Genomic DNA, 11,410 nt, shown 5'->3' with positions numbered 1-11,410 from the left:
CATATAACTTACACCGGAAATACAGTTTCTGAATGGTCTGACGTCTCTATGTCCATAATTAAAAAAAAAAGTCTTGTAGGACAATCTGTCTTTGATGAATGAGTACCAGAATCGATTTATAGGGTTACGCTTTGTATATTCGTGAGAATACTGTGCAATACGAAAGTCCAATACGCTATCACCAATAAAAAGTTCGACGGTTGCAGTTTAAGATTGCCATTTAATCTGCTACAAACGCGTAAATATCGGTGTACTATGGATCATAGGCGAATGAGTATGACAAGAAATATTTCACAGGTATCACTAGGTTTCACTTTAATTATCAATTGTGTCGCAAAGTATGCGTCTGGTCTGTGACATAACAATACTTATCCTTCAGTAATTTATTTCTGTCACTATTAGTCAAGTGAGGCTCTTATGTAACTCCCTTTTTTCTTCTTCATTCTCTCAAATCTGTTGGTTTGTCATTTTAAGAATATTTTATTTCGATTCCACTCTCGGTCCCTAGTGTCATTTGTGTAATTATTTCTCCATATGTATACCACTACATACTATTCACCGGTGTGTAATATCGTTAGCTCTTTTCTCCTACCAGAGCTCATTTCATAGTCAGTGTCCTATTTCTAGCAAACTATTTGTCTTTCGTCTCTCACAATGCATGTTCTTCATGGACCTTGAGATCCACACTATTGAAACAACGTATCACTTACACAATAACTCATACTTCTCATGGTCTGAGGTCTGTAAGTCCATTATTAAAAAAAAAATCTTGTACGGCAATGTGTCTTCTGCGGACGAGTAGTAGAATCGATTTATGGGGACACGCTTTGTATGTTCGTGAGAATATTGTGCAATACGAAAGTGCAATACGCCGCAATCTTCACGTCACCACAACCTTTTTTTCACCATATTTTGTCAGCTCATGTCACCTCTCTCAAGCACATTAGGCAGTTACTACACAGCCACCACCTCCAAAACCAAGACTGAGAGGTGGCAACATGTTCTACCTCACTTCCTGTCATACCAACAGAAATACATCGCAGCGCTACATGAGTACTCAACACAGTCGTCGACTTGGGAAAGATATCCTTTTTTTTCTATACATTTTTCGAGAGAGAGAGTAAAATAGATACAAAAAAAGAAAAATGTAGTAGAATCATACAAAAATTATTGTCTGTGTATTTAAATAATACATCTATATACTTCACTACATGAATGATATATAAGTCGTTTTGTTGTGCAGTGCTTCATTACTTCTTAGAAATGGTAAGACCTGGAAAAAATAAAAAAAATTCTTGAGCTAAGCGATAAAGTGACATTATAGCATAGCAGCAGCCTCAGTGACTCTTCTGAACGTTATCCACCGTCAGCGGCGGTAATCTTCTTCCCATGCCGTTCTGTTTTAGATTCGATTATATTGCCACGATTTCTTAGGCGAACGGATTGGCCTATTCCCTCTGCAGACGGCAAAGAAGTAGTGCACTAAATTTTTTAAAGGTAGAGACTTACTAAAGGTGAAAATTAAAATGTATTTCGCACTCGGAGACAGTCATTTGCCTGAGAGAAGTACCACTTACGCGTACTGCCGTCCTCCCCACCCATAGAATGGAGCCTGTCTTTTCTGGGACTGCACTACTGATGGCTGCTGTGGTCCCACACTGTACGGATACTGGGACTGCTGAGAACCCGGCCACTGCTGCCACTGATTCCACTGTGGCCACTGATTCTGCTCGTAGTATCCGGGCCAATATGAACTCGGTGGCGCTGGCTGGTAAGGATTGTTTCTCAGAATGTGGTTCTCCTTCCCAACAGTATCAACCATGCCATAAGCATTATTTCCTGGGGCAATGTTAGGTTGCTCTGCCTTTTCCTCCACAATGAAAGGCTTTTCTACCTTCACATTGCTCCCCTCTCTCGTCCTCGTTGGGGTGGCAAGTGAATCCACTTTGGCAGTGTAGCTGGGCAGGAGACTGACGTATGTTGGGGAAGGTTCCTCAACCTTCTGGTCCACTGGCGCGTCCTTTAGTGCAGGTGTCAACTCTTCGCGGTCACGTTTTGGCTCTGAGGTGCATCCACCTTGGATGGCTGGTGCAGCTGAGCCATCTGCACCTACCATCATCCCCTGAACCTGAGGCTGCCACCATGGGTATGGTGAGTAGTCAATTGGATAGCTCTGTAGAGAGGGCATAGGTGCAAAGGGGTATGAGCGATAAGGCCGCAGGTAGGATGGTTCGATCGCTGGCCACTGATAGCTGGGATACCCTCCGAATGCGTAGGGGTCATACGGGGAGGGATATCGCGCCAGCGGCGGTGGCGGTGGAGGAGAATAGTATGGAACTGGAGGTGCGTACGACATTGGAGGTGGATACATGCTGCCGTATGGTTGTTCGTACATTGAGCGGTAAGCACGGTTAGCATCGGGATAGGAGTCAGGCTCGACGATAACTATGGGTGACATTTCGGGTGGAGGGACCGCTGGGAGTTGAGGCTGGACAGAAGCAAAGAGTTGGGGATCCGTTTGGACAACGACTTGTGGGACGGAAGGCGGGGGCGCTTCGGTGGTGGTAGTCGTGCCAATGGTGTAGTCCTTTGTTGTCGGTTGCGGAGTTGTGGATGTGTGGAGGTGATGATGCTTCTTAGAGTTGCTCCTGGGGCGAGACCGAGGACGAGGCGTTGACTCTGGGGTGGGCGGTGTGGAAGTCGTCGTGCTTGGTGCGCCCGTCGTTAAAGTTGAACTTTTGGACGGCGTAGCCTCGGTTGTTGTTGTCTTGTTCTTCAGCAGACCCACTTCCCAAGGCCATGCTCCGGACACTTAAAAAAAATAAGAAAATATGCATTGTACGTAAGAAGTAGAAAATGATATATATATATATATATATATATATATATATATATATATATATATGTATATTAGTTAAAACACCTAAAAACACGCTGGATCCGATAAGCTGAAAATGATTTATGAATACACAACATAAAAGCAGAAGAAACAAAATAGAGACGTCTTTTGAGAAGGAAAGCGGTAAATTTAGAAAAATTCCAAGACAGAAGTAGATACACACGATCTGTGAAGTGGTCTGAAGGCAGAAAATAGGGACACGTTTACAACATGAAAGAATATTGGAGTAATAGAAAGCAGAAGGAAATGAAATTTTCACTGTATCAACAGCTTTCTACAAGGTAGGCAAAAATATCTTGTCAGTACCAACGCTAACTTTTAAGTAATTCATGTCAACACAACTCCTGAAACGTCTTACTGCATCCAATTCTAACAATATAAACCGAACGGCTGATACTGTATGTATTGCATTAACACGTGTGACACGATTGCTGACCTTCTTCCAAGTGCTGATGTCTTTTATTGAAGTAAATAACTAACCCCAAAACAAGTTACAAAGTACCAACTACATACTAATCTATAGCTACCACATTGCGTTAAGTAATAATGGGAGCGATTGGTAACTTGAAAAAGTAACAAATAACATGCGCTATGGTTCTCCTTTATTATGGTTCTCCTTTATTTTTTGAAACGGATATGAAGAACCATCAACCACACCGGCCACAAAAGAATCAATACATTCGGAAGGAAACTTACACGACGAAAGTCAGTGGCAAGGCAACCCTAAGTGCATTGTCAGCTGTTCAAAGGGAAACTGCAGGTATTACATTGCTCATTGTTCAGAAATCCACAGAAGGACACCCTGACCAGTGAGTGCCAAGACTCTAGTGTGACTAGTGGCACACGACGACTGCTGTGATTACCCCAGATTATGACTCTACAATGAGCAACATGCTCGGTTCAAGACTGGCACAAGACATTCTCCGTTCGTACATCTCTCGTTACAGTGCTGCAGTTCTGTCTCCTGATCTCTCGTGACTAGCTCTTCTCTCCATTTCACCATCTACAGACCCGATCTCTAGAACTAAGCAAAGTCCCACTGCCATACCGGATCTAACAGTGATTCAATCCAGATGTTAAACTTCATCACTCCGTCGTTTTCCTTGACAGTGGCTTTGCAGAGGATTCTAGGGATTTTTGTGACGTTCCATTGCTCCTGGTTTGCCATAAAATGCTTATATGAAACCATAACTACGCCCGAACACGCCATGAAGGCCCAACAGTACCTACAGGCCGCTGTGTCATGCTCAATCCACAGGCATCACTGGATGCGGATATGAAGGGTCATGTGGTCAGCACACCGCTCTCCTGGCCATAAGTCAGTTTACGACTCCGGAACCGCTACTACTCAATCAAGTAGCTTCTCAGTTTGACTCACAATGGCTGAGTCCTTCCCGCTTGCCAACAACGCGCGGCAGTCCGGATGGTCACCCATACAAGTGCTACCCAGCAAGTGTTAACCCAGCCCGACAGCGCTTAACTTCTGTGATCTGACGGGAACCGGTGGTACCACTGGGGCAAGGTAGTTGGCCTTTATGAAGAAACAGCTTTATGAAATCGTAAATGAATGGTACAAAAAGTTATGCCTTGTTCTGGCGATCTGGCTATTCTGCATGTGCACGTTGACATGAAAGGTCGTAGCAGATACAGGCGTTCGCGCGTTGTCCAGGGTTTTTGTAATTAAATTTTCGCTACTTGATACGGACGGAAAACTACACTCCTGGAAATGGAAAAAAGAACACATTGACACCGGTGTGTCAGACACACCATACTTGCTCCGGACACTGCGAGAGGGCTGTACAAGCAATGATCACACGCACGGCACAGCGGACACATCAGGAACCGCGGTGTTGGCCGTCGAATGGCGCTAGTTGCGCAGCATTTGTGCACCGCCGCCGTCAGTGTCAGCCAGTTTGCCGTGGCATACGGAGCTCCATCGCAGTCTTTAACACTGGTAGCATGCCGCGACAGCGTGGACGTGAACCGTATGTGCAGTTGACGGACTTTGAGCGAGGGCGTATAGTGGGCATGCGGGAGGCCGGGTGGACATACCGCCGAATTGCTCAACACGTGGGGCGTGAGGTCTCCACAGTACATCGATGTTGTCGCCAGTGGTCGGCGGAAGGTGCACGTGCCCGTCGACCTGGGACCGGACCGCAGCGACGCACGGATGCACGCCAAGACCGTAGGATCCTACGCAGTGCCGTAGGGGACCGCACCGCCACTTCCCAGCAAATTAGGGACACTGTTGCTCCTGGGGTATCGGCGAGGACCATTCGCAACTGTCTCCATGAAGCTGGGCTACGGTCCCGCACACCGTTAGGCCGTCTTCCGCTCACGCCCCAACATCGTGCAGCCCGCCTCCAGTGGTGTCGCGACAGGCGTGAATGGAGGGACAAATGGAGACGTGTCGTCTTCAGCGATGAGAGTCGCTTCTGCCTTGGTGCCAATGATGGTCGTATGCGTGTTTGGCGCCGTGCAGGTGAGCGCCACAATCAGGACTGCATACGACCGAGGCACACAGGGCCAACACCCGGCATTATGGTGTGGGGAGCGATCTCCTACACTGGCCGTACACCACTGGTGATCGTCGAGGGGACACTGAATAGTGCACGGTACATCCAAACCGTCATCGAACCCATCGTTCTACCATTCCTAGACCGGCAAGGGAACTTGCTGTTCCAACAGGACAATGCACGTCCGCATGTATCCCGTGCCACCCAACGTGCTCTAGAAGGTGTAAGTCAACTACCCTGGCCAGCAAGATCTCCGGATCTGTCCCCCATTGAGCATGTTTGGGACTGGATGAAGCGTCGTCTCACGCGGTCTGCACGTCCAGCACGAACGCTGGTCCAACTGAGGTGCCAGGTGGAAATGGCATGGCAAGCCGTTCCAAAGGACTACATCCAGCATCTCTACGATCGTCTCCATGGGAGAATAGCAGCCTGCATTGCTGCGAAAGGTGGATATACACTGTACTAGTGCCGACATTGTGCATGCTCTGTTACCTGTGTCTATGTGCCTGTGGTTCTGTCAGTGTGATCATGTGATGTATCTGACCCCAGGAATGTGTCAATAAAGTTTCCCCTTCCTGGGACAATGAATTCACGGTGTTCTTATTTCAATTTCCAGGAGTGTATTTACTGTACGGATCCTCAACATTGTATGGATGATTCTCAAACTGTGCGCTGCAAGATTTACTCTGGTAGTAGTGTCAGTGGCATGACTTGCCGTTAGGCGTCGGTAGTGGTATGGCGACGTGGGACTTTCACAAACATCAGTGGTCGTTACAGTTGCAGACAGTCAACATGGATCTGGATGAGGTAAGGCTGTTTTATCAAAACAACATCTATAATATTGCTGCTCCTCACGAGCATCGATGCGTTCAGGGAATGCGCGGTCGAAGAACACGATTAGGAAATTTGAATTAATTGGCAATTTAGTAACTGCTCGTGAGAGAGGCATACAATCAGTTGCGCCACAAACAACGGAAGAAATTACTGTTGCCGAGACTGAGAATTTTGGACGCAATATGCGATCTTCAAGTAGTGCACGAGCTGGGTAACGATAGCTGAACATTGCATGGTCCATTGTTCGAAAGGTGCTGCGAACAGTTGTGAAGTGGTAGCTGTAGAAACTTCACACTGCTGGCCAACTTTTGCCAACAGACATTCCAATACACTTGGCTCTTGCGTTTCGTGCAAGATTTGAAGTTGATGACATGTGGTCTTGGAAAGTTTTGTGGAGCAATGACGCACACTGTACGCTCAGTGCATCAGCGAACACTCAAAAGGCCGGCCGGAGTGGCCGAGCGGTTCTAGGCGCTGCAGTCTGGAACCACGCGACCGCGACGGTCGCAGGTTCGAATCCTGCTTCGGGCATGGATGTGTGAGATGTCCTTAGGTTAGTTTGGTTTAAGTAGTTCTAATGTCTAGGGGACTGATGACCTCCGCTGTTAAGTCCCATAGTGCTCAGAGCCATTTGAACACTCAAAATTGTTGCATCTGGCGATCGTCAACGCCAACGAGCTTTCATGATGATCCCCTCCATAGCGAACGCGTGATGTGTGTTGCGGCTTCACGAGAGAGTCCATTGTTGGTCCAGTTTTCTTTGAGAAACTCGGACGCTCGAGGATAAAGGGCATGCAGCGTGAACGGCCCACGTTCCTGTGATCAGCTTCGCCAAAATGTGATCCACGGCTTTCGGGACAGAGGTCCTTTGGACACAACTGTTTTAATGCATGATGGACCTCCACATCGCATTGCTCATGAGGTCGGCTAGTCCGTAACACGTTTCGAGAAAACCGAATTAATTGCCGATGGTTAAAAACTTCGTGGCCACCAAGATCACCAGATTTGATCCTGTGTGATTTCTGGCTGTGGGGTTACCTGAAGGAAAGGATTATTAACGGGACACTAACCCTCGTTGGAGGCTGATGATGAGCATAGGGACTGAGGCAGCCATCATCTCAACTGAGGCGTTTCGGGCAGCAGAAGAGCAATTTCTGGCGAAGTTCCAAGCTATCGTGGATGCATATTGTTGTATCCTAGCCAGTACTGCCACCCGAGCCCGCTGCCAAAAGGTTGGCAGCATCAAAGTCCGGACGCCGTCCGCATAAGCAGCGCCAGTGAGACAGGAAATCGCCGCAAGTCTGCGCGCGCCACCGCTGGCTTCTGGCTTCTTAAGCGTTGGAGTCGCGAGCGCTAGGACAGTTCTGTATTCGCCGCTCAGTTGTATACTCGCCACCGAATTGTGTACTTGCTAGTCAGTTGTGTGTTCATCGCAGCAGAGTTGTTGTTTGTCGTCAGCCGACGCTGACCTAGCCGCTCCGACTCGAACTAGACAGATTTCTGTAGACACGGAGTTCACTACTGTGTTGCTGTATCTTCGTTAATAAAGATAAGTACCGACTTTTATTTAATCAGAGTGTTTAGGTTTTCATCTTTCTGTTCACTGTTCCAGCAGACCGGTCGGCCCGCTATTAAAAGTGTGGCGGTGACTTCGTAAGCCGTTTCTACAGCGAATTGCTGTCCGCTACGAACGCCGCCACAAAACATATGGTCATCAAACTAAGCAACGTTTGTAACTTGGAACGTACTGCTGTTTAAAAAAGGAAAGTAAATCCCGCGATCAGTCCCTGAAGACCACGATATAGTCGATCGACCGCCGTGCCATCCTCAATCATAGGATGCGGTATGGAGGAGCACGATGTCAGCACACCACACTCGCGGCCGTTGTTGACGTTTCGACCACGGAGACGCCCCTTATCCATCAGGTAGCTCCTGAGTTTGCATCACGAGGTTGAATTCAACCCGGAAAGTCCTCTCACCAAGAATCACTTGCAGTTTCAGGAAAGGAACCTGTCTCCCCTGCAGGAAGATTTGACGCGTTGAGCACTCGGCTAAGAAGGTGGACGTGCATCATTTCATTGAAACGGAGTCACATACGACGGCGTGCTGAAAAGTAATGTCTCCGAATTTTTTGTTCGGTTCTCAATACCCGTTGAGGTATTACATTTCATTTATATATTACTCGGTCCACTGTCCCGCAAACGAGGGCTCCGAATGGCAGCGACTAATATGGTGGTGTGTTACGTAACTGTGTCGGTGTGTGAGAAATGGCGTGCTGTAATAGACTTTCTAACCGTAGGAAACGTTTTTCCACACATGAGGCACGCTTTCCTTCAGCGTGACGATGCCAGACCACACACGAGCGGTGCGACATTTGCCGCGACCCAACGCCTTGGCTTCTCTCTCATAACTCATCTTCCATATAGTTACCAGAAAATCAAAGAACACCTTCGAAATCTTCACTTTGATAGTGGTGAAGCGATGCAAGCAGAGATGATGTCGTGGCTTCATCAACAAAGCCAAATATTCAACAGTGACGCTATCAACAAACTGGTCTCTCGGTAGGAGAAATATGTTTGTCGCCAGATGAATTAATTCAGAAATAAATTTGTACACATGAAGAATAATGATGTAGAACATTAATGAATTTTTTTTATTTCAGAAGCTCTACGAATTTTCGCATAAAAAATTCGGAGGCGTTACTCTTCTGCACGATTTTTTAGCACAGGGCCAAAATCATCCTCTAATCGCTCGGGAAGTGTCCCATTAAGTGTCTACACATTTCAGCGCGGAATAGTATGTGAATCATGTATGGAACAGAGGGAGGGCTGTGGGGCCGGGCTACAAGGATGGAACATTATGATTATCGCGCCATGGAGGTCAAGACTATTAGAAACGGACAAGAAGCCTCGTTGGCAAACACCTGGAAAGAAAATTACCTGTAGAATATTTTTTTTTTTATTTCACAACTGTGATCTCAAATTTGTTGCGTCCTCAGATTACCGGCTTCGGTCAACAACGGTCATCTTCAGAACTGTTTTAAAAACAGACCGAAACTGGTAATCTGAAGACCTAATAAGTATTTGATCATGTTGCTGTTGTGGCATTCAGTGCAAAGACTGGTCTGATGCAGCTCTCCATTGTTGTGGAAGCCTCTTCATCTCCGAACAACTACTCCAACCTACATCCTTCTCAATCTGCTTAGTGTATTCATCTATTAGCCTCCCTCTACGATTTTTACCCACCACACATCCCTTCAATACTAAATGGTGATCCCTTGATGCCTCAGAACGTTTCGTACCAACCGATCCCTTCTTCTAGTCAAGTTGTGCCACATATTGTTCTTCTCCCCTATTCTACTCAGTACCTCCTCATTAATTATGTGATCTACCCATCTAATCTTCAGCATTCTTCTGTAGCACCACATTTCGAAAGCTTCTATTCTCTTCTTGTCTAAACTAGTTATCGTCCATGTTTTACTTCAATACAAGGCCACACTCCATACAAATACTTTCAGAAACGACTTCCTGGCACTTAATTGTATACTAGATGTTAACAAATCTCTCTTCTTCAGAAACGCTTTCCTTGCCATAGCCAGTCTACATTTTATATCCTCCCTACTTCGACAACCATCAGTTATTTCGCTTCCCAAATAGTGAAAATCATTTACTACTTTAAGTGTCTCATTTCCTAATCTAATTCCCGCAGCATCAACTGATTTAATTCGACTACATTTCATTATCTTCGTTTGCTTTCGTTGATGTTCATCTTATACCCTCCTTTCAAGAAACTGTCCAATCCGTTCAGCTGCTCTTCCAGGTCCTTTGGTGTCTCTGACAGAATTAAAATGTCGTCGGTAAACATCAAAGTATTTATTTCTTCTTCATAAAATTTTATGCCCACTCCAAATTTTTCTTTTGTTTCCTTTACTGCTTGCTCAATATACAGATCCAACAACATCGAGAATAGGCTACAACCCCCTTCTCCACCACTGCTTCCCTTTCGTGCCCCTCGACTCTAATAACTGCTATCTGGTTTCTGTACATATTGTAAATAGCCTTTCGCTTCCTGTATTTTACACCTGCCACCTTCAGAATTTGAAAGAGATTGATCATAGATGTGAAATAATAAAATCTGGATCACTGTAGCAGTTTGTGAAAATTACCTGTGTCCTTGTGAAAGGATGTTACCAGCATGATGTTCCCAGTTACCTAACCGCGAACACTGTGAGACCCTGAATAAGGTTCCAGCATTGTGGTCCAAACGTCGACTGTGTAGAAGAAACTGTAGATGATCGTGACGCGGCCTAACAGTCTGGAAGATTTGGCTTCAAAATGATGTTTAATCTTAAAATTATTTCTTTCCTTTTTTCACTTTTACAGAAAAAAACAAGAATATAGAAAGCTAATATTGCGCAAGATAGTGTATACTAACGACTTCAGCTTTAGACCACATGAAACGACTTGCGGGAGTTACGTGTTCATTTACAGTTCTGTCGGAACATATATTCCCATATACTTCTAATAATAAATCAATTCATTCGATCTTTCTTGTACTGCATACCGTTCTATTTGACTGCGTGTATGAGTTGATCCGTGCTGCGGAAGTCAGGTGGTCGAATTAAAAATTTATCTTATTCTTCACGAGCGCAGTGTTCTGTTTATCGACAGTTTATCGGTAATGTTTGTGTATGTATTTAACACAGCCTCGCGAATTTGAGGACGGTGTTTCCATTTAAGTTACATGTCATGCTCTCATGTCGTCAATCAGTTGCTTCCCGGACTATTTTATACATAATCAGCTGATCGGTTAATATTTCTCGATTTACTCTGAAACGGCGTTTTTTCTGGGTCGCTACTAAGCTCATCAATCGTACAGGCTGATGAAAAATGCTGTCCAGTTCACCTGCACCTCCGCTAGACACGCGAGTCGCAAGTGCCGCTATACTCTAGAACTGGGACTGCATCCCTCGTGTTCGGTTTGACAAGAACAAAGATTTACCACATTATTCTGAATAATGGGTTGAATCTCGAGTAGAAATGAAAATCGTACCTCAAAAAAAAAAAAAAAAAAAAAAAAAAAAAAAAAAAAAAAAAAAAAAACAAGAAAATTATTTGAATATCCACAGTAAATTTCAGTATTCGTTTCTCAGTTCTCAGCA

General features: G+C 45.5%; 1 protein-coding gene across 1 annotated transcript in view; it reads right to left on the bottom strand.

The window, feature by feature from the left end:
- Positions 1-1,199: 1,199 nt before the first annotated feature.
- The window catches only part of LOC124613067 (leucine-rich repeat extensin-like protein 2), a 36,489-nt gene continuing 26,278 nt past the window's right edge, over positions 1,200-11,410 (bottom strand). The window contains exon 2 of the mRNA XM_047141651.1: positions 1,200-2,811. Coding sequence (XP_046997607.1) covers positions 1,574-2,811 — 1,238 coding nt within the window. The 3' untranslated portion in view covers positions 1,200-1,573. The remainder of the gene's footprint in view (positions 2,812-11,410) is intronic.

This window comes from Schistocerca americana, chromosome 4, assembly GCF_021461395.2.
Source record: "Schistocerca americana isolate TAMUIC-IGC-003095 chromosome 4, iqSchAmer2.1, whole genome shotgun sequence".
NCBI classification, from domain to species: domain Eukaryota; kingdom Metazoa; phylum Arthropoda; class Insecta; order Orthoptera; family Acrididae; genus Schistocerca; species Schistocerca americana.
Note: the sequence above shows the minus strand (reverse complement) of the source record. Positions and strands in the feature narration are given on the sequence as shown.